The sequence below is a fragment of the Nerophis ophidion genome, linkage group LG13 (assembly GCF_033978795.1).
Source record: "Nerophis ophidion isolate RoL-2023_Sa linkage group LG13, RoL_Noph_v1.0, whole genome shotgun sequence".
NCBI classification, from domain to species: domain Eukaryota; kingdom Metazoa; phylum Chordata; class Actinopteri; order Syngnathiformes; family Syngnathidae; genus Nerophis; species Nerophis ophidion.
In genome coordinates, this window is record NC_084623.1 from 12,184,368 (window position 1) to 12,210,918 (window position 26,551).

The 26,551-nt window shown below is 39.6% G+C and overlaps 1 protein-coding gene across 1 annotated transcript in view; it reads left to right on the forward strand.

Moving 5' to 3' along the window:
* The window catches only part of tfpia (tissue factor pathway inhibitor a), a 74,527-nt gene that overhangs the window by 20,762 nt on the left and 27,214 nt on the right, over positions 1 to 26,551 (forward strand). Inside the window, 1 exon segment of the mRNA XM_061918412.1 lies at positions 16,461 to 16,664. Coding sequence (XP_061774396.1) covers positions 16,461 to 16,664 — 204 coding nt within the window.

Sequence of the window (26,551 nt, forward strand, 5' to 3'; positions counted from 1 at the left end):
CACTTGGTATTAGACAACAATTTTTGGACAAAAAAGGATTCACAACATTATCTTTTTGAAGCTGAATTTACTGAGAATGAACTACTGCTTCTATAAGCCAGCACAAAGAGACGTTAGAGCAGACGGAAGCCGAGAGAGTGAGGTGAAAGTGACTCTAATCTGCAAAATGTGGTATTTGAAGCCAAGCTATTTTGACATAAATGGAGTGCTTACCCAAATAAACCGGAAACAAATGTCTCTGGCCAGCTGGACCAAACGCACAACTGTCCATGGAGTGACTCACACTTTGTATTGATCATGATACACGCAGCACGTCATGCGTGGAAAAGTGTAGCAACCGTGTACAAACAAAACATGAAATGTGGGCTAAAAGTGTTGTGTATTACAAACTCAACGCGGACGTAAAAACTAGCTTATCCCTTTCCGTAGTTAGCTTTTATAGCTAATACTGAAGTATGCCGATGTGTTAGTACGCGAGAGTTCCTCAGTGTTCGGTCTTACTTACACATTGTTAAATTATACAGGTTACGCAACGTAAATGAAGTATTGTGGACGGTTTTTGAATGCATTTTTAAAGTGATTTAGAGGTAAAATTGATTGTTCCCATGAGCTGCATTGCAACACACATACGACAAGCTGATTTTTATGTTCGAAAGCAAAAAAAAACAAAAAATTTGGTCTTCTTGTCTCTCATAATCATTGTGAATGATTGGCAAAATTCACAAAAATCTGCAGTTTCCCTTTAAATCCAATGTTTTCCTTTTTCTAGTATCAATAAAATCAATCCATCAATTACCTTTTCGGACAACGTTCGATCAATACTTATCTTCTGAAAGGCAAAGCAGCCGAGCACAGATCGATGTCGTTGCATCTAAGAATGTACATTGATTTATCAATTAAGCGTTACACCCCTAATAATAATACAAAACAGTTATGATGAAACATTTAACGATGGGATAAACACTACGAAGCAATAAGGAGTGCAAAAACAAAAGTGTTTGTCGTCTGTGTGCACGTCTTTTTTAATGTTTCGTCCAGACCTCACCACCTTCATTAGGCGGTAATAGCCTTGTCTGCGATGAAAACGGCAAAATTAAGTATAATTGGTTCTTACATAGTGATTTTCTATCTCTTAGCATCTTAGCTGATTTGTTTGAACTTTGTCCCCTTTGCTCACCGGATTGCATTTCTAATAGTCTCTGTGATGACAACCCCGTCCGTGGCCTTATTACCGCTATTCAGCATTCTCTTCTAGAGAAGTAGTCGGGCCAAAATAAGTCACACAATACCATCACTCATGCTTAATGTTCATTTTAATGCTCATTTTTGGGAACGGTATTCGACTGAGCATGTAAACTTGTCTTGTAAACTGCCATATTTAATTTTTTTTTCCAGGACTCTAGGTTCCTCCACTATTTTCATATTGTGCTCTAAATGAATGCACAAAGTTATATTGGACTCAAGGGCGGCATGTCTCGATTACAATGGAACTAGGGCTAGGCGATATATCGATTTACTCGATATATCGCGGGTTTGTCTCTGTGCGATATATGTCGTGATATTCGAGTATACATTCTTGTCATGATCCGCTACTTGGATCATGGCATATTCTGGTTTTGTTCCGTTCTGTATTACATCTGGTTAGTTTGTCTTCCTTAGTTCCTGGTGGCACTTCCTGTTTTGTTTCCATTGCCATAGTAATGTATTGTGTCACCTGACTTCTGTCTTTCTCGCGCAACTGCCTGCTAATTTCTGTCGCTATTTAAGACTGCCCTCGTTTGTCATTCGCTCTCGCAGTCTCAATTTGCTTTTGATGCAACAGGTGCTGTCGCTATCCCGCATTGTGGTAAATACTTTTTGAACTCGTTAGCTTCCACGCTATTTGTTTGTTTATTTCTCTAGCTCACATGCTAGCGTCTTTTGTTCCTTCTAGCTCACATGCTAGTTCTGTTGTTTTTGTCTATAGTACCTTTGTGCAAGTGTTTTGTTCTTAGTCTGTTTTATAGTAGAAATAAATCATCTTACCTTTACGCTGTGTCCATTCCGCTTGCACTATTGAGAGAACGCACCCGCATCACCACAATGCCAAGCAAGCGTCACAATTCTCACGCAGTAGCTTTTAGCTGATGACATTACATTACAGGTTCTTCTCACTCGTTCTTGTCGCTCCTTCTCACAGACAGCAAGCGCACCTTCTTACATATGTCACATACTGTCACGTCATACGTCGCATACGTATACGCCCTCGCGGAGCAGAGAGTTAGCAGCCTGGGTAACGTTAGCTGTGATGCCAGCAGAGCCGTGCGAGTGGTAATACGAGAGAAAGAAGGTGCGAATCTGGTAACAAATGAAGGAAGAATTAATTCCCAAGAAAAACAGCAGGGGGTCCATCGTGTGGCGGTGGTTTGGCTTCAAGTGGGAATATGTCAAACAGACAACCGTAATGTGTCAAGTGTGGGGCAAAAGCGTTGCTACAAAAAGTTGCATTACTGCTAATATGTAGCATCATTTGAAAAGTCACCCGCTTGACAATGAAGAGTGCTTACTCCGCATGTCAACATCTCCATTCGGTGCCACACGCCCACACCATCAAAATGCAGAGGCAAACATTTCCAGATCAACACCTTATGAAATAAATAGTGATATTTTTTTAGTCGTGATTTCCCTCTCTATGAAAGTTTAAAAGTATCATATATTAATGCAGTATGAACAAGAATGTTTTAATGAAGACACATAGAATCAACATACTGCTCCGATTATATGTCCATTCATCCATTCATTTTCTATCGCTTGTCAATTTTGGGGTCACGGGGGGTTAGCTGGAGCTTATCTAAGCTGCATTCGGGCGGAAGGCGGTGTACACCCTGGACAAGTCGCCACCCCAATCGCAGGGCCATGATTATATGCATCAAGTGGTAATTCAAGGGCAAAATATCGAGATATATATCGTGTATCGCAATATGGCGTAAAAATATCGCGATTTTAAAAAAGGCCATATCTCCCAGTCCTAAATGGAACCTTGATTTACGAACTCACCGTATTTTCCGGACCATAGGGTGCACCGGATTATAAGACGCACGGCCGATGAGCGGGTCTTTTCAGGTCTTTTTTTCATACAAAAGGCGCAACGGATTATAAGGCGCATTAAAGGGGTCATATTTTATTTTATTTTTTCTAAATGTAAAACACTTCCTTGTGGTCTACATAACATGTTATGGTGGTTATTTGGTCGAAATGTTGCATAGATTATGTTTTACAGACCATCTTCAAGCCACTTTCTGATAGTCGCCGTTTTGTGGGCGGTCTTATGTACGTGACTCACCTTCGGCAACATCTTTTCTCCTTCATCTTTGCTGTAGCGGTGTAGCGTGCAAGGATGGAAGTAGAAGATGTGTCGACAGATGACGCTAACTTTTTTAATGACATTCAGACTTTACTTAAATCAATAACGGAGGGGCATCTTTTCATCCGTGGCTCACAAGTGCAATAACAATGCCGGAAATGTGTACTGTGACAAACCGTCTGTAGAGGTTGCCCTCTAGTGGGTTCTTCAGACCACCACACACTGCCAGGAATTCAGGGTATAACACTGTTTTATTTTGTTCTCAAGGTGCGAGCCTTTTGCTTCCCAGCAACAAGTATTTTCTGCGTCTGCCCTACGGCTGCTGTTAATAAAGGCGACAGGTGATTAGATAATAAGGCCCACCTGGGCCATCTATGCACATGTCGCTGTTTTCGAGGCTGGTCCTGGCAACACCCCTTTTCGCGGCAGGCCCACAGGCCGTGCCCCCTCCACACAGTCTGACCGAACTCTCTAATAATAAAAGTTTTTTGGGGTGAATAATATGTACTCACTACACCGGTATGTTTTAGAGCTTTCATGGCGAGTCTACTGACAGATTTAAGTAAGAACTTTACATTACTTTATATTAGAAAAGTCAACAGCAGAGGGTGAATGTCCCATAACAAGAAGATAAAGAAAAATAAGAAGTTTATCGATTACGGCGTGGCCACGGACTACAATGGCGGAAGCACGCACATTTTTAGGACTTATGCAGATCCCAAATACACATTTGCAGGTATCAGAAGTTAAAAGTTGATTTTGCATAATTTTAGTGAATCAAAACGCCAAATAATGTCTGCTAATAGGTGCCATTTTGCGGTCCTTCTACACACACTATATTAATACTTGTATGCAATGTTCCCTTTAAGGTACACAAATGTGCAATCGCACACTGCTCACGCGTCCTCCGCGCACGGCGAATCTAGGCCGCGCACAAAATCGAATAAAAAGATAAGCGCATAACAGTGTGCACGTCTGCCGTGGCTCACATGTGCACCACTGAATGCTCAAGGAGTTTTGGCGTTTGCTCACACGTGAAAAATTGGAGGGAAAATTGCTTGTATGTCTGACTACAATAGCCGCAATGCGCCGAAAATCCATGAAGGTGTGTGCTTTATAGCCTACCAAAGTCGTAATAAAACATTTTAACAGATTTTTGAGCGTCGTGTGTAATGTTCTATTTTCACAATGGAACATTTAAAGTTTTGGTGTTGTTTATTGAAGTTTTTTGGTTGTCTCTCATAGCTGAAAGTAATTCATTAGGTTTTTGTTTGTACAGTAGAAAGGTGATTCATACGGCCACATTTTTTGCAGTTTACCTGACACATGAAATGTGACAAATTGCAGGGGTGCACCATCCACTCTTGCCGCCAGATGGCAGTTGAGTGTTGAATATCTTAAACATGTTTTTTTTCTGGCAATTTAATCAATCAATCAATCAATCAATCAATGTTTACTTATATAGCCCTAAATCACTTGTGTCTCAAAGGGCTGCACAAACCACAACACAAACAACTACAACATCCTCGGTAGGCCACATAACAGCATCAGTTGCGAATTAGAGTGGGGCTTTCCATCATTTTCAGCAGACTGCATTGCAAAATGATTAATTCCACCCAGGAATGGGGAAATATCAATCCTTTCTTTACTGTTTTTGCACTAAAACAAGCCTATTTTTTATGAGAACTGTTTTATACAACAAAATTGCAGGCAGCAGAACGGCGTTAATCCGTCATCTAGCCAGAGTCCAGATAATCTTGCACTGTATAGCAGAAGAAACACACTTTTTGGAGTGTGCAAGCTGATAATCACTGAAACTAAAGGGATTTCTTGTTGTCTACTTCGTTTTCAAGAGCGGGATTCAGGTAATTGGTCTTGGCTCGGATTTAGTAAGGACATATAATAGCAATGCAAAGCAAGGGGTTGTTTATCTTTCCAATAAGAACAAGATAAGACTCTTGGAAGGCTGTGGAAGTAAACACAAACTGTGATGAATGTTATCTGATTTGGACAAATAGGTCGACAAAGCCTCTGGAGCTAAAGTGCAACAATAGCATCTGCGCATCTCTGCTCCCTCACCACCTGCTACATTAACATGCAAGTTGCGATCAAAAAGAAATGCATCCCACATGCCATTTAGATAATTTAGAAGACTTTCCTGTGGCCCCGTCTAATTTGTGCAAATGATTTTGTTGTTGTTGTTCTGACGCGGAACAATCTATGTTATACTTTTTAACAAGATATATGAATAGACATTTTTCCAACGTATTGCCATCCTCATTATGCCAATCCCATGTAGACTTGGTGTCGTTCACTACATTCCAAACCAGGGCTCTCCAAGGAGGGCCATTTGCGGCCCGCAGCTTTTTTCTTTTTATGGCCCGCAACACATTCTAAATAAGAGCGATACGCAAAAAAATTAGAATATGTAATTATGGGAGAAATTGCATGTGAATGCTCAAAAATGCAAGCTAAAAGGCGTAAGCCGAATTTAACTGCAAAAGTTAGAATGCTTCAAGTACCAAGTCATATAACTATGAAGCGTACGCATGTAAAATTACTCAAAAATGTTAGCAATGTTTTCTACTTGCATGCTATAAGTTAAGTGACAAGTTGAATGATTCTGAGGTGTTTGGCTGCAGAATTGGCTTTAAAGGTAACGTGCTAATGTTAGTATGCTAAAATGTTATTGTTAGCATGCTAACAGTTAGCCCTGGGGTCCCCAAACTACGGCCCGCAGGCCGGATCCGGCCCGCCAGCGTCCAAAATCCGGCCCGCGTGACGTCCCAAGTAAAAAAAAACATATATGTATTTTTTTAATTGTACATTTTTTTAATCTTTCCATTCTAATCAATTTTATACTGGTTTTTACAAATCATATTGTCTAAAAATGCATTTTCCCATCGATAACGTAACATAATTGCGCTCGGAATATATATATATATATGCATATATATATATATATATATATATATATGTATATATATGTATATATATATGTATATATATATGTATATATATATATATGTATATATATATATGTATATATATATATGTATATATATATGTATATATATATGTATATTTATATAGATATATGTATATATATGTATTTGTGTATATATATCTATATGTATATATATAAATGTATATTTATGTATATGTATGTATATATGTATATATATACATTTATATGTATGTATATATATATCTATATATATATAGATATATATATACATATATATACATATATACGTATATATATATCTATATATATATGTATATAGATATATATAGATATATATATATATATATATAGGTATATATATAGATATATAGATTAGGGGTGTAACGGTACACAAAAATTTAGTTTCGGTACGTACCTCGGTTTAGAGGTCATGGTTCGGTTAATTTTCGGTACAGTAAGAAAACAACAAAATAGAAATGTTTTGGTTATTTATTTACCAAATTTGTAAACAATGGGTTTATCCTTTTAATATTGGGAACACTATAATAACTCTGCCCACGTTAATCCACATTAAACTGCCTCAAGTTGTTGCTTTGATTAAATAAAAGGACAAAAGACACAAAACCTTTCTTCTACATATAAAAATTGCAACATTAAACAGTTTCAAGTCAACTCATCAGGCTTAATTTATTACAGTATTTGGGAAGCCTGTAGTTGACTTTTATTATGTAAATGTTATATTTGTATCAACATGTAATAACAGGGACCCCGCCATTCAAAACTAGGCTCCTACATTACTAATGATTCATGTAACTATAGCTGAAAAAATAGTACAACAGCAATAGGAGACTATTCATCCCAGTACACCATAGAGGTTAATGAAATAACAGAAAGACAGGGCTTTGCTGCCCCTAACACACACACACACACGCACGCACACACACACACACACACACACACACAGCAAAATGAGCTAACGTTATGCTAAAAGCTAACTAGCCTTTACCTCAAGCCAGAACTGCGAGCGAGCTGAGCTGCAGTTTAAGTTTCTAGAAAGTCAACGGGCTCATAGTGATGTTTAGAAAGTAGTTGACTTGGAAGTGTTTATTAACATTTTGGGGAGAGTCCGCTGCTCCTCTGCTAAACGAATATATGCCCGACGCTGAATTAGTGCCAGTGACTCCATGCGCTCTGAATACGCACTGCTGATTGGCTGTTACATCGCTCTGAATACGCACAGCTGATTGGCTTTGTATGTAACCAATCAGATGGTTGTTTAGGCGGGACAATGCTGGGTGCTCAGACAGAGGCAGAAAGCAGAGCAGCTTGTGAAGACTTACAAACTCGTTTGGCACGCCCGCATGCCGAACCAAAACCCCGTACCGAAACAGTTCAATACAAATACACGTACCGTTACACCCCTCCCAGGCCAAATTTTTTCAACCCAATGCGGCCCTTTTGTCAAAAGGTTTGGTGACCCCTTGAATTAGCCTATGTCAAGTACCAAGTTACACAAGTCTGAGGCGTTCAGCTGCAAAGTTGGCTAAAACAGTTAGCACACTAATGTTAGCATGCTATGGTTAAGATGTTAACAGTTAGCATGTGTCAAGTGCCAAGTTTTATTAGTTAGAGGCCTTCGACTGCAAACTTAGCAAAAAAAAAAGGTAGCATGCTAATTAAGGTATGACGAGTTTAGCAGAAATTGATTGACCGGCATTACTTTGTATTGGATGTATTATCAGTAATAATGTAAAATGTAGCAAAGTGGCCCTTGTTGGAAGAAATTGGGACAACTATGTTGGAAACTCCTTTCTGCCTGTAGTTGCAGTATTTGCCCTACTGTTCTAATCGCAAAATGTGGACTCAAAAAACCTGCATTGTTTATAGAAATGTCTAGAGTTTTCCTGGAGTCATGCACTTTTTGCTGTCAGATTCCTTTAATGCCACTGAGAAAGAAGTATGCCAGACTTTGATCTTCTAGTAAAGTGCTACAGGGGCTCTGCTCTGTTCCCTTTTTTTGCGAGAAACACAAATTAGGTCATGTCTTTATATATTTTATAGAGGCTTGCATCGGTTCGTATTGTCCTGAAGTTATTTTGCTATAATCAAAATCAGGCAGGAGACAACAGATGTAACCGCATGTAAGATGTACCAACCTGCGAGATGAACAGCCTGTCGAACTTTGCTCCCATTTTACCCCAGCTGGATGCAATCTTAATTCCATAAATCAGGTGAAGGAAATCTTCAACACAAGTACAGTACATTTGGAGAATTAGATTTGTCCCCAAATCCACAGTTCTAAATAGAAATCTGACAGATTACAGTAGTAAAAAGCCGGCCTCCATACCTTGTCAAGCCAATGGACTATATGGTGACTGCTTTGCTGATAGTCTGGATTATAGCAGTTCCCATTATAAATCAGACTTTATTTTTTTGATTGTGTACCTTGCAGAAAAAACTTAATTCCCGAACTTTTCAATGCATTTTTTTTTTTTAGAGTTGAGCGATAAACTCGATGGAAAAAAAACACTTTATCATCAACAAACCAATCCGACAGTGGAAATGGCCAGTGGCAAGAAATGTCATTATAAAAAGCTCAAACTGATAATATTTCTGAAAAACCACTGTCAGTTTAAAAATGAGCCGTTTTAGTTTTAGTCTGACTCAACACTGTGCTGTGCAATTTGTAAAGGATCATGCCTTTCGATATTTAACACAAATATACAGTTTCCTAATTTAAGAAGGCTCAGGCAGTACGGTACACTCCTCTTACCCCATCATGGTTGGAATAGGAAATATTGTCCATGAACTAGAAAATAAAATTCAGAAAGAAGAATTGTAGAGTACTGTAATAATATGTTTTAATCTATCTATTAAGGGTAAAACAGTACACAAAAATTTCAGCCTGGCTAACTTGGCAGTAAGAGGATATATGGGCTTACTTTTCTTCCACCATAGAAGTGGGTCAAAATCTAGTTTATAATTCAATACAGCAACCCCCTGCTACCCTGAACGGGACAAGCGGTAGAAAAAAGAATGGATGGATGGTCTTAAATCTGCTGCTATAAAAACATTTCTTATTGCTTCAGCCCTGCCTGACTCGCCGAGGAGAGGCTGCTTGAATGCGGTGGTGACGCTTCATAGGGGTTAGCATGTTTTAAGTGTTAGCAGAAGCATACCCTACTGCTGCTCAACAATGTTGGCAAACCTCTGTCCTCCATTGTTGTATTGCGCAGCCAAAGGGTTCCCAAACGGGAGATGTAAACAAGGCAGGAGGGTCTTCCAGCTCTGGCTTTTACATGTTGTCCTAGCCCGGTCGCTGCTAGCATGCCCTGTGTTGTGCCTCGCTCTGCATTGTTTACACTACGTGCGGTGCGCTACCTAATATGTCCGTGTGGAAACTCGTTCGGTTCACCTCCGAACCGAACCGAAACCCCCGTACCGAAACTGTTTAATACAAATACACGTACCGTTACACCCCTACTATCTATGTATGAATGGTTTGAATATTGAAGAATGCTTGTTTAAATTCGACTGGAAACGGTTTAACCGGGAAGTGGTTTGAATGTAAAAATATTGGGATTGTAGAAAAATGTTAAATGTTGAAGATAGGAAACTGTACTGCAATGTACATAATATTATGTTATAATAGTTTAACTATTAGCCATGCAAGTATGAATTCCAGAATGAACTTACTGAATTAATCCTTTGTGGCTCAGTCCATGCTTTCGAGCTGTGGGGGATTTGAGCTAGAACCTTCCGCTTGAAAGTCAATCATGCTAACCACTGTACTGAACAGTGGTTAGCATGATCAAAACAGTTTGCAACAACTTCAGGTATAAATCAATGTTTTTTTTAACAATAAAATTATTATTTATTTATATGACTCATAGACGTAAACATTTTTTAAAGAAATATTTTTTTTTGGTCCTTTCCAAGGTTCGAACCCACATCATTTAAAGGGATGGCGTGGCGGGGTTGGGAGAGTACCAGGGTTCCTGGTTCGATCCCCAGCTTCTACCAACCGAGTCACGTCGGTTGTGTCATTGAGCAAGACACTTCACCCTTGCTCCTGATGGATCGTGGTTAAGGCCTTGCATGGCATCTCCCACCATCAGTGCGTGTGAATGGGTGAATGTGGAAATAGTGTCAAAGCGCTTTGAGTGCCTTGAAAGTAGTAAAGCGCTATATAAGTATAACCCATTTACCATTTACCATCAGTGGGATGAATGACATGTGTCTTATTCGCTCAGCCAAACTGCCATACTGACAAAATCTTGTCCAACTTTGAATGTTAAAGGAAGCGATTCAGCAAAAGTATTGCTTTTTTGTTAATTTCAGACTAAATCAAACTATTTTTTTTTTGTTTACTGAAACAAATTAGGGCTGGGCGATATGGCCTTTTTTTAATATCTCGATATTTTTAGACCATATCGCGATACACGATATATATCTCGATATTTTGCCTTAGTCTTGAATGAACACTTGATACATATAATCACAGCAGTCTGATGATTCTATGTGTCTACATCAGGGGTGCCCATTACGTCGATCGGGAGCTACCAGTCGACCGCGGGGGGTGTGTCAGTCGATCTCCAGCCAGGCTTTTAAAAAAAATAGACCTAAAAATTAGTGATCATCAATCTTCACCAAGACGTCACTTAAATGACATTCACGGTACCGGAGGGTCTTGTGAGATGACGCTGGCTGCTGCAAGATTATTATTATGAAAATATGACCGAGAGGAAGGCGAGAAACACTTTTTATTTCAACAGACTCTCGCGCCGTACCTTCCGTCAAAACTCTAAAAGCCGACTGCACATTTCCTATCTTCACAATAAAAGCCCTGCTTCATGCTGCCTGTGCTAACTAAATACAGAGTCTCAGAAAACTGGCGTGCACAAGCGATCCCTCAGAAAGCTTTCCGAGACTCTTATTTTGTTAGCGCAGGCAGCATGAAGCAGGGCTTTTATTGTGAAGATAGGAAATGTGCAGTCAGCCTTTAGAGTTTTGACGGAAGGGACGGCGCTAAAGTCAGTTGAAATAAAAAGTGTTTCTCGCCTTCCTCTCTGTCATTTTTTCATAATAATGAACTGGCAGCAGCCAGCATCATCTCACAAGACCCTCGGGTGCCGTGAATGTCAATCAAGCAAGCTACGGAATTTGCCGCCAATGTTTTTCTTGTAAAGTGTATGGAAGCTGGATGAATTAGATGCCAAAAAACAACCACTTTCATGTGGTATTGTACAGAAAGGACAACTTTTTTTCTCCTCCATTTGAAAATGTGGGCGTTATCATCATTACTGTCTGATTCCAATCAATGCAAGTCATCAGAATCAGGTAATACACCAACTTATATTCTTGTCTTCGTGAAAGAAAGACATCTATATGTGTTACACATGCTTGTATTATCATTAAACACATTTAACTTGTTTACAAAAATGTCTCTTTCATAAATAAATAAATATAAATGATATATATAAATGAGATGGATCCCCTCGAGTTGGTCAATTGAAAAGTAGCTCGCCTGCAGAAAAAGTGTGGGCACCCCTGGTCTACATCAAAACATTCTTGTTCATACTGCATTTATATAAGGTTTTTTTAAACTTTCATGCATAGAAGGAAATCACAACTAAGTCAATTGACCAAAACTGATTTATTAAACAGTTATTAAGCAGTGGCACAAAGGTTCGTGTCATTTCCAAAACAGAAAGTGCAAGATTGTCAGAGACAATTTAAAACGTGCACTTTTCTGCATAATGTCACTAAGATGACCCATCAAAACAACACTAAATTAAAATGCACTTTTTGTACAAAACGCCACTATAATAGTTTAAAACAAATAAAGTGCACTTTTGTGCATGATGTCACAGAAGATATTTCAATAAGTGTCAAATAAAAATGAGCTGTATAATAGGAAATCAAATAGTGTTCGTCCTTCTATGTGGTAGGTTACTACAAACGTTATTAAATTCTGTTGTTGACTATTTTTTTCATACGGTGTTGATCTGGAAATGTTTGCCTCTGCGTTTTGATGCTGTGGGCATGTTTACTCCGCATGTTAACATGCGGAGTAAGCACTTTTCATTCTCTAGCATGTGAATTTTTCCAAGGTTTGTTACGTCTCGTCTCGATTACTGTAACGTATTATTTTCGGGTCTCCCCATGTCTAGGATCAAACGATTACAGTTGGTACAAAATGCGGATGCTAGACTTTTGACAAGAACAAGAAAGTTTGATCATATTACGCCTATACTGGCTCACCTGCACTGGCTTCTTGTGCATTTAAGGTGTGACTTTAAGGTTTTACTACTTACGTATAAAATACTACACGGTCTAGCTCCATCCTATCTTGCCGATTGTATTGTACCATATGTCCCGGCAAGAAATCTGCGTTCAAAAGACTCCGGCTTATTAGTGATTCCTAAAGCCCAAAATAAGTCTGCGGGCTATAGAGCGTTTTCCGTTCGGGCTCCAGTACTCTGGAATGCCCTCCCGGTAACAGTTCGAGATGCTACCTCAGTAGAAGCATTTAAGTCTCACCTTAAAACTCATTTGTATACTCCACCCTTTAAATAGACCTCCTTTTTAGACCAGTTGATCTGCCGGTTCTTTCCTTTTTCTCCTCTGTCACCCCCCCCCCCCCCTTGTGGAGGGGGTCCGGTCCGATGACCATGGATGAAGTACTGGCTGTCCAGAGTAGGGACCCAGGATGGACCGCTCGTCGGGACCCAGGATGGACCGCTCGCCTGTGTATCGGTTGGGGACATCTCTACGACGCTGATCCGACTCCGCTTGGAATGGTTTCCTGTGGACGGTACTCTCGCTGCTGTCTTGGATCCGCTTTGAACTGAACTCTCACGGCTGTGTTGGAGCCACTATGGATTGAACTTTCACAGTATCATGTTAGACCCGCTCGACATCCATTGCTTTCGGTCCCCTAAAGGGGGGGGGGGGGGGGGGTTGCCCACATTTGAGGTCTTCTCTAAGGTTTCTCATAGTCATCATTGTCACTGGCGTCCCGCTGGGTGTGAGTTTTCCTTGCCCTTATGTGGGTTCTTCCGAGGATGTCGTAGTCGTAGTGGTTTGTACAGTCCTTTGAGACATTTGTGATTTAGGGCTATATAAATAAACATTGATTGATTGATTTTAAATGATGCTACATATTAGCAGCAATGCTACTTTTTGTAGCAACACTTTTGGCCCACACGGTTGTCTGTTCGACATATCCCCACTTGAAGCCAAACCAACGCCAGATGATGGACCCCCTGCTGTTTTTCTTGGGAATAAAGTCTTCCTTCATTCGCACCTTCTTTCTCTCGTATTACCACTCGCACGGCTCCACTAGCATCACAGCTAACGTTACCCGTGCTGCTACCTCTCTGCTCCCTGAGGGCATATACGTATGTGGCGTATGTAAGAAGGCGCGCTTGCTGTCTGTGAGAAGGAGAGACTGGAACGAGCGAGAAGAGCCTGTAGTGTAATACCCGCAGCTAAAAGCAACTGCGTGAGAACATGTACTCGAATATAACGATATAGTCATTTTCGATATGGCACAGAGACAAACCCGCGATATATCGTGCATATTGATATATCGCCCAGCCTTAAAACAAATATATTTTTTCATTGTGTGGAATATCTACTTGCAGTCAAGGTTATTTTTAGGTGGAATATTAAGGAATATTGATAAGGTATCATTTACACGTTATTGTCATTTAGCCAAATAACAATCTTCTTTCTCCCCAAACGTACATTGAGAATGTCCCAATTAGACTTCACAGTCTTGACATTTATTGAAAGTGCACCATCAAAATCCTTTCATCGCCGCTGATGCAGGAATTGCTAATGCTCTGCAATCTTTTGAGCTTTTGTTACATTCTGTGACATTTCTGCCTTTTGAAGGGAACACATTTAAGAAGTTGCTCACAGATGGTTTGATGTTTTCTTAAAGGGGAACATTATCACAATTTCAAAAGGGTTAAAAACAATAAAAAATCAGTTCCCAGTGGCTATTTGTATTTTTTGAAGTTTTTTTTAAATTTTTACCGGTCTCGGAATATCCCTAAATAAAGCTTTAAAATGCCTTATTTTCGGCTCTCTGCGAAGACACTGGCCATTTCCCTGTGACGTCATACAGTGCTGCCAATGTAAACAAACAATGGGAATACCACAGCAAGATATTAGCTCGGATTCAAACTCGGATTTCAGCGACTTAAGCGATTCAACAGATTACGCATGTATTGAAACAGATGGTTGGAGTATGGAAATATTGAAGAAGAAACTGAAGCTATTGAGCGAATAGCTATTGACGCTATTCATAGCCATGGCATGGCCGAAAAGCTGCGTTAGCATCGCCTTTCGCATCTTTTGACACTGGAGCAACTTAAATCCGTCGATTGGTAAGTGTTTTTTTTTTCGCATTAAATGTGGGTGGAAGGAAACGTAATATATTTGCAAATGCATCTACAGGTTATCCATACATCTCTGTTCCATGTCTGCATTAGCACCGCCGGTAAATAGCATGTTAGCATCGATTAGCATAGCATGTTAGCATCGATTAGCTGGCAGTCAACATCAACAAAACTCACCTTTGTGATTTCGTTGACTATCGTTGCAAATACATTTGCAGGTTATCCATACATCTCTGTGCCATGTCTGTCTTAGCATCGCCGGTCAAATGTGGAGACACTCCGGCACATTCAATGGGGGTCTGGCGGCAGACACTTTGGCATCTTCGGGCCAGTGGTGCAACTTGAATCCCTCCCTGTTAGTGTTGTTACACCCTCCGACAACACACCGACGAGGCATGATGTCTCCAAGGTTCCAAAAAATAGTAAAAAAAAAAAACGGAAAATAACAGAGCTGAGACCCGGTGTTTGTAATGTGTTGAAAATGAAAATGGCGGGCGTGTTACCTCGGCGACGTCACATTCTGACGTCATCGCCTCCAGCGCGATAAACAGAAAGGCGTTTAATTTGCCAAAATTCACCCATTTAGAGTTCGGAAATCGGTTAAAAAAATAGATGTTTTTTTTTTCTGCACCATCAAGGTATATATTGACGCTTACATAGGTCTGGTGATAATGTTCCCCTTTAATGTGCAGCACAGATTGGTTTGGGGGACTCAATTAAAAAAAAATCAAAGGACTGGCGGGCCGGTTTTCCGTCAAAATGAGCTACTTCGTTGAAAGAAAATCTACTGGTTCCATTAGGGCTTGGCGATATGACCAAAACTTAGATTGCAAAGTGATTCGTTTAAACTCAACACCACATTTTCTACATTCTGCTCAACAAAGCACAGCTGTGCAAATAACAGAAATATAAACAAGTATACAGTATTATTCAAAAATGTATTACATCTTAATACAAAAAGACTGCATTTAAAACGAAATAAAGCTGTGCAAATCAGAGTTACTCTGGCAAGCAACATGGACCTACAGCTTCATAGGATTACAAACCCCGTTTCCATATGAGTTGGGATATTGTGTTAGATGTAAATATAACCGGAATACAATCATTTGCAAATCCTTTTCAACCCATATTCAATTGAATGCACTACAAAGACAAAATATTTGATGTTCAGACTTGTAAACTTAATTTTCTTTTTGCAAATAATAATTGACTTAGAATTTGATGGCTGCAACACATGCCAAAGTAGTTGGGAAAGGGCATGTTCACCACTGTGTTACATCACCTTTTCTTTTAACAACACTCAATAAACGTTTGGGAACTGAAGAAACTCATTGTTGAAGCTTTGAAAGTGGAATTCTTTCCCATTCTTGTTTTATGTAGAGCCTCAGTCGTTCAACAAAAATAAATTAAACACGATGAGTTGACTTGAAACTGTTTAATGTTGCACTTTTTATATGTAGAAGAAAAGTTTGGTCATTTTATTTAATCCGAGCAACAATTTGAGGCAGTTTAATGTTGATTAACGTGGGCAGGATTATTATAGTGTTCCCAATATTAAAAGGATAAAGCCATTGTTTACAAATTTGGTAAATACATGTAAATAACCAAAACATTTATATTTTGTTGTTTTCTTACTGTACCGAAAATGAACTTAACAGTAACCTCTAGACCGAGGTCGAGATTTTTGTGTACGGTTACACCCCTAGACTGACCGTATTTTTTAATTTATTTTTTTCAGAGGAGGGAGCTTTACCCGAGCTCTTCATCTTCAATGAGCTGTGTGCCTTCAAAGCGGAACCGGGGCCTTGCCGGGCTGCTAAAGACAAATACTTCTTCAACGTTGACACTGGCCAGTGTGAGCTGTTTGAGTATGGAGGTTGTCAAGGAAATGCCAACAACTTTGAAACCTTGGAGGCGTGCCAGGAAACATGTCTTGTCTCAGGTAAGTGCCACGACACCTCAGATAGTTTACTGGACGTCATTACTCTAAGATGCACCAAGGACAGCACTTACACTAACTTAGCTTTATTACTGTCTTTTTCTTTCTCATCTCAGGCTGTAGTTGTCAGCTATTCTCGCCACCTTGGGTGTTAAATGTTGCAAATTAATTTTGTCGGCTTGTGTTGACAATTGAACATTGTCCACTAATTAATTTGGAGCAATTATGCTTGAGGCATTCGCCTACAAGGTAGTCACAATCACACCAAGTGTAGGCGAGTTACAGAATGTATGCTTAATTATTGATTATGATAAATTGAGCATTAGAACCACAATTGCATGGCCCAATAGTCACAATAAATGTTCTCAATTTACCGTAAATATTACAATATGTACCTGAAATAAAACACCTGCCCAAGGATGACAAGGTCATCTGTAAGGTAGAAATTGCTGATTAAGTGAACATTCAATAAAATCAACTTGTACACTGGATTACTTGTATAAACCACAAACTACACAATTATGCAAACAATCATGGTGACAAGGGGTGTAATGAATACATGCATTTGTAATTGGATTGAATTGGTATACAGTTGTACCGAACTGAAATCACACACACACGCACACATGCACGCACACACACACACCCTACTTGGGGGGGTTTGAGAGTGGGAGTGTGTGGTTGAGGGGGAGGGGGTAGCAGGGTATATATATATATATATATATATATATATATATATATATATATATATATATATATATATATATAAATATATATATATATATATATATATGTATACATATATGTGTGTATATGTATATATATACGTATATCTATATCCCAAAAGGTAATAAGCGGTAGGAAATGGATGGATGGATGGATAAATGTGTATACATACATATATATATATATATATATATATATATATATATATATATATGTATATGTATGTATGTATGTGTGGGAAAAATCACAAGACTACTTCATTTCTACAGAACTGTTTCATGAGGGGTTCCCTCAATCGTCAGGAGATCTCCTGATGATTGAGGGAACCCCTCATGAAACAGTTCTGTAGAGATGAAGTAGTCTTGTGATTTTTCCCACATATACATATTGCGCTCTACCACAGTATCGAGCACTATTTTATATATATATATATATATATATATATATATATGTAGGTGTGGGAAAAATCACAAGACTACTTCATCTCTACAGAACTGTTTCATGAGGGGTTTCCTCAATCATCAGGAGATTATTATTATTTTATATATATATATATATATATATATATATATATATGTGTTTGTTCAATGGAGAAGTCTGATCTACAATGCAGGCAGCATACCCCTTCCCCTTCGAGCTGTCCTGGATGAACTGAAATTATTTTTTCAATGTATTTTGGAACTTGCAAGCGTACTTCTTCTTCTTACACGTCGTCGCCATGTCTCTTTGTCGTTATTCTGCTTTGTCTCTGTTATGATTTTGGACATTACTACTTGCCGTAGTTTTGAAGAAATGTTGTGTTGTGTGTCAGCGTAGTAACGTGCCGGCTGGAATAAACCCCTTACCTCCCTGCTTGGCACTCAGCATCAAGGGTTGGAATTGGGGGTTAAATCACCAAAAATGATTCCCACTGCTCCCCTCACCTTCCAGGGGGTGATCAAGAGTGATGGGTCAAATGCAGAGAATAATTTCGCAACACCCAGTGTGTGTGTGACAATCATTGGCACTTTAACTTTTAACTTTAAATCGAACGTGACGACATGCTGTCCTCACTCAGTGAAGTGAAGGTTTCAGCTGAGAGAGGACGCTAAAGCCAGTGCCTTTAAGGCACGCCCCCGATATTGTTGTTAGGGTGGAATTCGGTAGAATGTCTGCCCTGGGAGATTTTCGGGAGGGGCACTGAAATTCGGGAGTCTCCCAGGAAAATCGGGAGGGTTGTCAAGTATGGACATCACACCAGTATGGGGGTATTGAACCGTTTTTTTGGTTGTGTTTTAATTTTGTAGCTGTATGCAGAAATGGTACCACTGAAGTGGGAGCTGGTTGCATCAGCTCTGTGGCCTTTTAATGTATTTTATATTTTGTCTGTTCTTTCATATATAACATGGTTTTATTACCCTGTTTTTGTGGACTTTTTGCGGTCTAAACCTATCTCTTATGTGTGACTGCCATCTACTGGTCACATTTATCATTTCACCATGTACCAAGTAAAATAGCTTCGAGATTGGTAAGCACAACCAAAATTATTACGTACATTAGGTGCACCGTGTTATAAAGCGCACTTTCGAGTTTTGAGATAAGGAAAGGATTTTAAGTGTGCCTTATAGTCTGTAAAATAGGGTAAGCATATCTACAGCCCAGAGAGTTTGGGGTAGCGTACTGTCTGAATGTAGGATCAGTGTCAGAGCTTAGTCCGCATTGCCGGCAGTAAGTCGGACACGTTTCCAGTGAGGGTTGGACTCCGCCAATGCTGCCCTTTGTCACCGATTCTGTTCAGAACTTTTATGGACAGAATTTTTAGGCTCAGTCAGGGTTTTGAGGGTATCTGGTTTGGGGGCTGCAGGATTCGGTCTCTGCTTTTTGCAGATGATGTGGTCCTGATGGCTTCATCTGGCCAGGATCTTCAGCTCTCACTGAATCAGTTCGCAGCCGAGTGTGAAGCGACTGGGATGGGAATCAGCACCTCCAAGTCCGAGTCCATGGTTCTCGCCCGGAAATGGGTAGAGCGCCATTTCAGGGTTGGGGAGGGGACCCTGCCCAAAGTAGAGGAGTTCAAGTACATCGGAGTCTTGTTCACGAGTGAGGGAAGAGTGGATCGTGAGATCGACAGGTGGATATGTGTGGCGTCTTCAGTAATGCGGACGTTGTATCGATCCGTTGTGGTGAAGAAGGACCTGAGCCGGAAGGCAAAGCTCTCAATTCACCGGTCGATCTACGTTCTCATCCTCACCTATGGTCATGAGCTTTGGATTATGACCAAAAGGACAAGATCACGGGTAGAATGAATTTCCTCCGCCGAGGGGCCGGGCTCTCCCTTAGAGATAGGGTGAGAAGCTCTGTCATCCGGGAGGAGCTCAAAGTAAAGCCGCTGCTCCTCCACATCGAGAGGAGCCAGATGAGGTGGTTCGGGCATCTGGTCAGGATGCCACCCGAACGCCTCCCTAGGGAGGTGATTCGGGCACGTCCGACTGGTAGGAGGCCACAGGGAAGACCCAGGACACCTTGGGAATACTATGTCTCCCGGCTGGCCTGGGAACGCCTCGGGATCCCCCGGGAAGAGCTAGACGAAGTGGCTGGGGAGAGGGAAGTCTGGGTTTCCCTGCTTAGGCTGCTGCCCCCGCAACCCTACCTCGTATAAGCGGAAGAAGATGGATGGATGAATGGATATCTACAGCCATGCTACTGTACTCCTGGATTAAAGAATTCCAACTAAATCCTGCTTGAAAAAGCCTTTAATAAAGGCCAACTGTCAGAGTGATCACAGTACATACAGCTGTGCAGGTTCGTAATGATGTTCTGTCAAAGCAATAGAATGACTAATACAATTGCTGTTGCTATTAGTTCCTGTTTCTCCAGCTACAGACGAGCAGTCTCTTGGCGAGCTAGAGACCATTGATGGTGCGAATAGAAGGCACACAGGCCAACATTCACATTCAGATAACACTTTCGCTCTGGGGCATCATGCATGATCTCACCTTGTGGATACGGATGACTTAAATCCCTTTTGCTGTAATGGATTAAGATCCTGCAGTGCCAGCAGGGTCCCACAACAGGGAGGGTACATGTCCAGGCCTGTCTCAAGTGTTCCAATCATCACTTGAATGACTCAGGCAAGCTTTGGAACTTGGAGTGGATTTCACCACAACTTTTGAAGTTGAACTTTTCTATGTCCAATCTTCGATAAACACATCTTGTTTAACCACAAATGTAGACACACGGATCGACCTTATTTTCTGGGCAGAGACCCACGGTGTCTGGTTGTAATATATTGCACAGTTCTGAAACTCTCACTGTGGAGTTGTTTTGTAATTTAGCTTGCCTGGACTTGAAAATGCTTACAAAACATTATGAAGGACACTTTATCAACTCCAGCAGGTTTTTCTAGTGTTTTTTTTTTTTTTTATGAAGTTAGGTTGATAGCCTTGAATTAAAGAGGAAATGGCATGAAAATATCACTCAGGCTAAAAATTACTCAATGTTATGGAGCAGGGGTCACCAACCTTTTTGAAACTAAGAGCTATTCTTGGGTACTGATTAATGCGAAGGGCTACCAGTTTGATACACACTTAAATAAATTGTTTTTCTTTCCGTCATTCCGTCGTACATTTTTTTTCCTTTTACGGAAGATTTTTTGCAGAGAATAAATGATTAAATAAACATCATTTGTGGGGCGGTATAGCTCGGTTGGTAGAGTGGCCGTGCCAGCAACATGAGGGTTGCAGGTTCGATTCCCGCTTCCGCCATCCTAGTCACTGCCGTTGTGTCCTTGGGCAAGACACTTTACTCACGTGCTCCCAGTGCCACCCACACTGGTTTAAATGTAACTTAGATATTGGGTTTCACTATGTAAAGCGCTTTGAGTCACTAGAGAAAAGCGCTATATAAATATAATTCACTTCACTTCACTTAATTGAACGGTTAAAAAGAGGAGAAAACACAAAAAAAAATTAAAATTACATTTTGAAACATAGATTATCTTCAATTTCGACTCTTTAAAATTCTAAATTCTACTGAAAAAAAGAAAAGAAAAACTAACTAATTCGAATCTTTTTGAAAAAATTAAAAAATAATTTATGGAACATAATTAGTAATTTTTCCTGATTAAGATTAATTTTCGAATTTTGGTGACATGTTTTAAATAGGTAAAATCTAATCTGCACTTTGTTAGAATATATAACAAATCGGACCAAGCTATACTTCTAACAAAGACAAATCATTATTTCTTCTAGATTTCCAAGAATAAAAATTTTAAAAGAAATTCAAAAGATTTTGAAATAAGATTTATATTTGATCCTACAGATTTTGTAGATTTGCCAGAATAATTTTTTTGAATTTTAATCATAAGTTTGAAGAACTATTTCACAAATATTCTCCGTCGAAAAAAACAGAAGCTCAAATGAAGAATTAAATTAAAATGTATACATTTTTCTTTACAATAAAATCAATACATTTACTTAAACTTTGATTTAGATTGTCAGGAAAAAAGAGGAAGGAATTTAGAAAGGTAAAAAGGTATATGTGTTTAAAAATCCTAAAATCGTTCTTAAGGTTGTATTTTTTCTCTAAAATTGTATTTCTAAAAGTTATAAAATAAACGAATTTATTTAAACAAGTGAAGACCAAGTCTTTAAAACTCCTGTTATGGAGTATTTCCATATACCTGAGAGCCAATAGGAACCACCGGCATACGAGTTGTGTCTCTGGTGGTAAACACATTATTTCTGCACTTCTTTATTACAAACATGTCCAATAGGATCAAAGTAGTGAAATCTGTAGAATAATATTAAGGGTAAGAAATATGTTTATTTAATAGGGCTGGTAAAGTTAAGGCATTAACACAAGTGATTCATCACAATAATGTTTTTCGCAATAATTTATAAAGGCAGATTAATCACACAATTTATTTTGACCGCACATGCTCCTTTTACTCCTTTTTCTTCTTCATTTACGCCAGGGCCCTCGACTTTAAAGGTGCTAGATGAGTTTGCCGTGTATAAAAATGAGCTGTTATTTTTTTAATGAAATAAACTGCTGTTCTAAATGTGTCCACTGGATGTCGCAATAGAAATTCAACTGTAGCCCACGTTGTTTAAGATGACATGTCAGCTGACTTTAAGCGCCCTCTGGATTGGCTAATTTTGTAGCGACATACAATAAATACCTTCTTTAATTGTGAATTATCCACTTAAGTGGCAAAATAACCAAACGCTAAGATGCAAAGACTTAAGTCAACTTGACCATCATCTTTGTAGTTAGAGTTCTGTGTAGTGCTCGCAATTGGTTGATGGCACAATGCGCACCCTGAACTCTATTGTAAAAAATATGTGTTTCTACATCTGTTGTTTTTTCCATTTTATTTTATGCTTAAATCTAGCGTGTTCACGTTGGTTAGTCGTCATGTTCCCTTTTTTAATTTGGGTAATTTTGACAATTGTCTTGATTATATTATAATTGTACTATTTGAATTATGATAAATTAATGTTGTGGCAGTTTGAGGAAACATTCAATTGCTTTTTCAAACACCTTTTTAATGGTCAACTGCCACCATGAGAACCCCGAAGTGCTTAAAGTTTAAGGGCTTTGTAAATATGGTAAATGGGTTATAGTTGTTTCGCGCTTTTCTACCTTCAAGGTAATACTTTGACACTATTTCCACATTCACCCATTGACACACACATTCACACATTGATGGCGGGAGCTGCCATTTAAGGCCCTAACCACGACCCATCAGGAGCAGGGGTGAAGTGTCTTGCCCAAGGACACAAGGGCCGTGACGAGGTTGGTAAAAGGGTGGGGATCGAACCACGAACCCTCAGGTTGCTGGCACGGCCAATCTCCGAACCGCGCCACGTCGTCCCAAAGTCTTAGTTCATTGTGGTCTTAATGGTGTTTTTGAAACGACACCATTTTTTTCTCAGAATTTTTAACTAACTTCAAGTGTTTTCCCGAGAAAATTATTTATATGTACCTTTTGAGAATGTGCTTGTTCTATTTTTGGCCAAACTAAAACAAAAAAAAAAAACTATTTTGAAGTTGTCTTTGTTTTTAAGTGATTTGCCATGATTTTATCGGTCCCGCGTGAGAAATTATTTTCCTCCATGCGGCAACTGAGCTCAAAGGAGTTTGACACCCCTGGTCCATGTCTTCTAACTTATTTTCCAATGTTCTCCTTTCTCTACTGTATTTCCCACAATGACTCATCGCATGGTCCACTGACTACCTCATTGCAGCTGTCACATAGTCATGTTGGGTGTTTACTTATAAGGTGCGATGTCTTATTCAGTCTGGTGTGTCCTAATTGAATATGTAATATGATTTCTTCCTCGTTGTGCTCCCCCTTACAGTTCTTCCCGGTCGGTCCTACTGTGTTTTGTATTGCATACAAGTCTTCCTGTTGTGCCCATGTCCCAATGTGATTGCCACTCTTTTAAAAAATGTCCTTTTAATTAAATATTTTTCGTCAATTTCTTCAACTGCAGATTTTTACATAAAAGGCAGCAATACGGACCAGTGTTTTGGTGTCAAAACAGTGGCAAAATCCTTAAGTATGTTTTTGTGCGTGCGCAGCGTATTTTTGTGCTTGCAAAGATTCTTAGCCTTTCTCTATGTGCGCGACATTTCACCTTTTGGAACTTAGAGACGGGCATTGAATACACGGCCCATACACTCCTCCCCTACTTTCTGATTTGTCACTTTAAACACGAAGGGTTCCCTGGTCTAACCCAATCCGAGGAAACTAGCGTGCGTCCCTTTTGAAGCAAATAAGTCTTTTTGTCTAAAGTTTTACTATTATGACTAGAGATGTCCGATATTGGCCAAAAAATGCTTTAAAATGTAATATCGGAAATTATCGGTATCGGTTTCAAAAAGTTCAATTTATGACTTTTTAAAACACTGCTGTACGAAGTGGTACACGGAGATAGGGAGAAGTACACAGCGCCAATAAACCTTAACGGCACTGCCTTTGCGTGCCGGCTGAATATCAATCAATCAATGGAGCCCTAAATCACTAGTGTCTCAAAGGGCTGCACAAACCACAACACGAACCACTACGACATCCTCGGTAGTCACACCCAGAATAACGTAATATCTACGTATTTTCACACACACAAGTGAATGCAATTCATACTTGGTCAACAGCCAAACAGGTTACACTGAGGGTGGCTGCATAAACAACTTTAACACTGTTACAAATTTGTGCCACACTGTGAACCCACACCAAACACATTTTGGGAGAACATCCGCACCGTAACACAACCTAAACACAACAGAACAATTACCCAGAACCCCTTGCAGCACTAACTCTTCCGAGACGCTACAATATGCACCCCCCACACACCTCAACCACGCCCACCTCAACCTCCTCATGCTCTCTCAGGGAGAGCATGTCCCAAATTCCAAGCCGCTGTTTTGAGGCATGTTAAAAAAAAAATGCACTTTTTGTCTTCAATAATAAATATGGCAGTGGCATTTTTTTCCATAACTTGAGTTGATTTATTTTGGAAAACCTTGTTATATTGTTTAATGCGACTCAACAAAATTAGGTAGGCATAATAATGTATTAATTCCACAACCGTATATATCGGTATCAGTTGATATCGGAATCGTTAATTAAGAGTTGGACAATATCGGAATATCGGATATCGGCAAAAAAGCCATTATCGTACATCTCTAATTATAACCCATTATGTCAATATTTATAAAGTAAAGTGCTTGAATTTTGGTCCATAAACACCTGATACTTTTAATATCATTGCAGAGCTTTTGAAAATGTTCACTGCATACTCTAGCACTGTTTCACCTGAATGTAACTGATGCACCGCCTCGGAAAAGTCCAACCCGCCACAGCTTAAAAAAGAAGTATTTTTTTTTAACGTGATAACAAATTAAAGTAGGATTAGGGTTGCCCCGATACCAATAGTTTGGTACCGGTACCAGCACCAATATGCATATCAACGCTTTTCAAAACAAAGGGAAGGACAAAAAGTTAGTATCTGCTTTATTTTAACAGAAAAGCTTACAATACATTAAACATGTTTCCTATTGCACTCAAATAACACTTTTAGAAGGTTAAAAGATAAATTAAATAGCATTAAACGCATTCGGCTTTTGTTGTTGTATTTAGAAAACAATTTAGAATTTTTACATATTGTATATAGTCTGCCATAGGGTTGTACGGTATACCGATACTGGTATAGTATCGCGGTACTAATGAATCAAAAACGGTACTATACTCTGTTTGAAAAGTACCGGTTCCCAACGGGTATGACATCGTGCCATCACGTCATGACATTGCTGGATTTACGAGCAGAGGAGCATGTTCGGCAGCGCACAATCACAGAGTACTTACCGACAGACACAGTGTGTAGACCGAAAAGGGAGAATAGACCAAAAATTGACGGTAAAGGTGGAGCTATAACACTGAAACACCCTCAGGAAGAGGTGCTTTAAGACATGGCTAGTTCACTAGCAGTGAACATCCAGTAGCTTTAGCTACTTCTATATGACTAATCCTCTCCTCCATGGTGACAAATAATGTTAGTTTTTTACAAGTATCATCCCTGCTGGACGAGGAATAGTTAAACATGCATCACTACACATCGTAGAAGGATACAACAGTTTACCGGCCTCACCTCTATTAAAAGCTAGCGCGCCCGAATTTAAACAAATGCCATGGGTGGATCTACACTTGACATCCACTGTAATGATACCAAGTACAAGAGCGTATTTAGTTGATACTACTATGATTAATTGGGGACGGCGTGGGAGAAAGGCCGTGCCAGCAACCTGAGGGTTCCTGGTTCAATCCCCACTTTCTACCAACCTCGTCACGTCCATTGTGTCTTTGAGCCAGACAGTTCACCCTTGCTCCTGATGGGTCGTGGTTAGGGCTTTGCATGGCAGCTCCCGCCATCAGTGTGTGAATTTGTGTGAATGGGTGAATGTGGAAATAAGCGCTTTGAGTACCTTGAAGGTAGAAAAGCGCTCTACCCCATATATAAACCATTTACCATTACATCAATCATTTTTTTCATCACAAAAACTTTATCCCTTTATTTAAAATTAATATAATGTTTATAAATTCAGTAAATATGTTCCTGGACACGAGGACATATGACCGCTGTATGATCCGGTAACTACGTGGTATCGGATCGACACCTAAA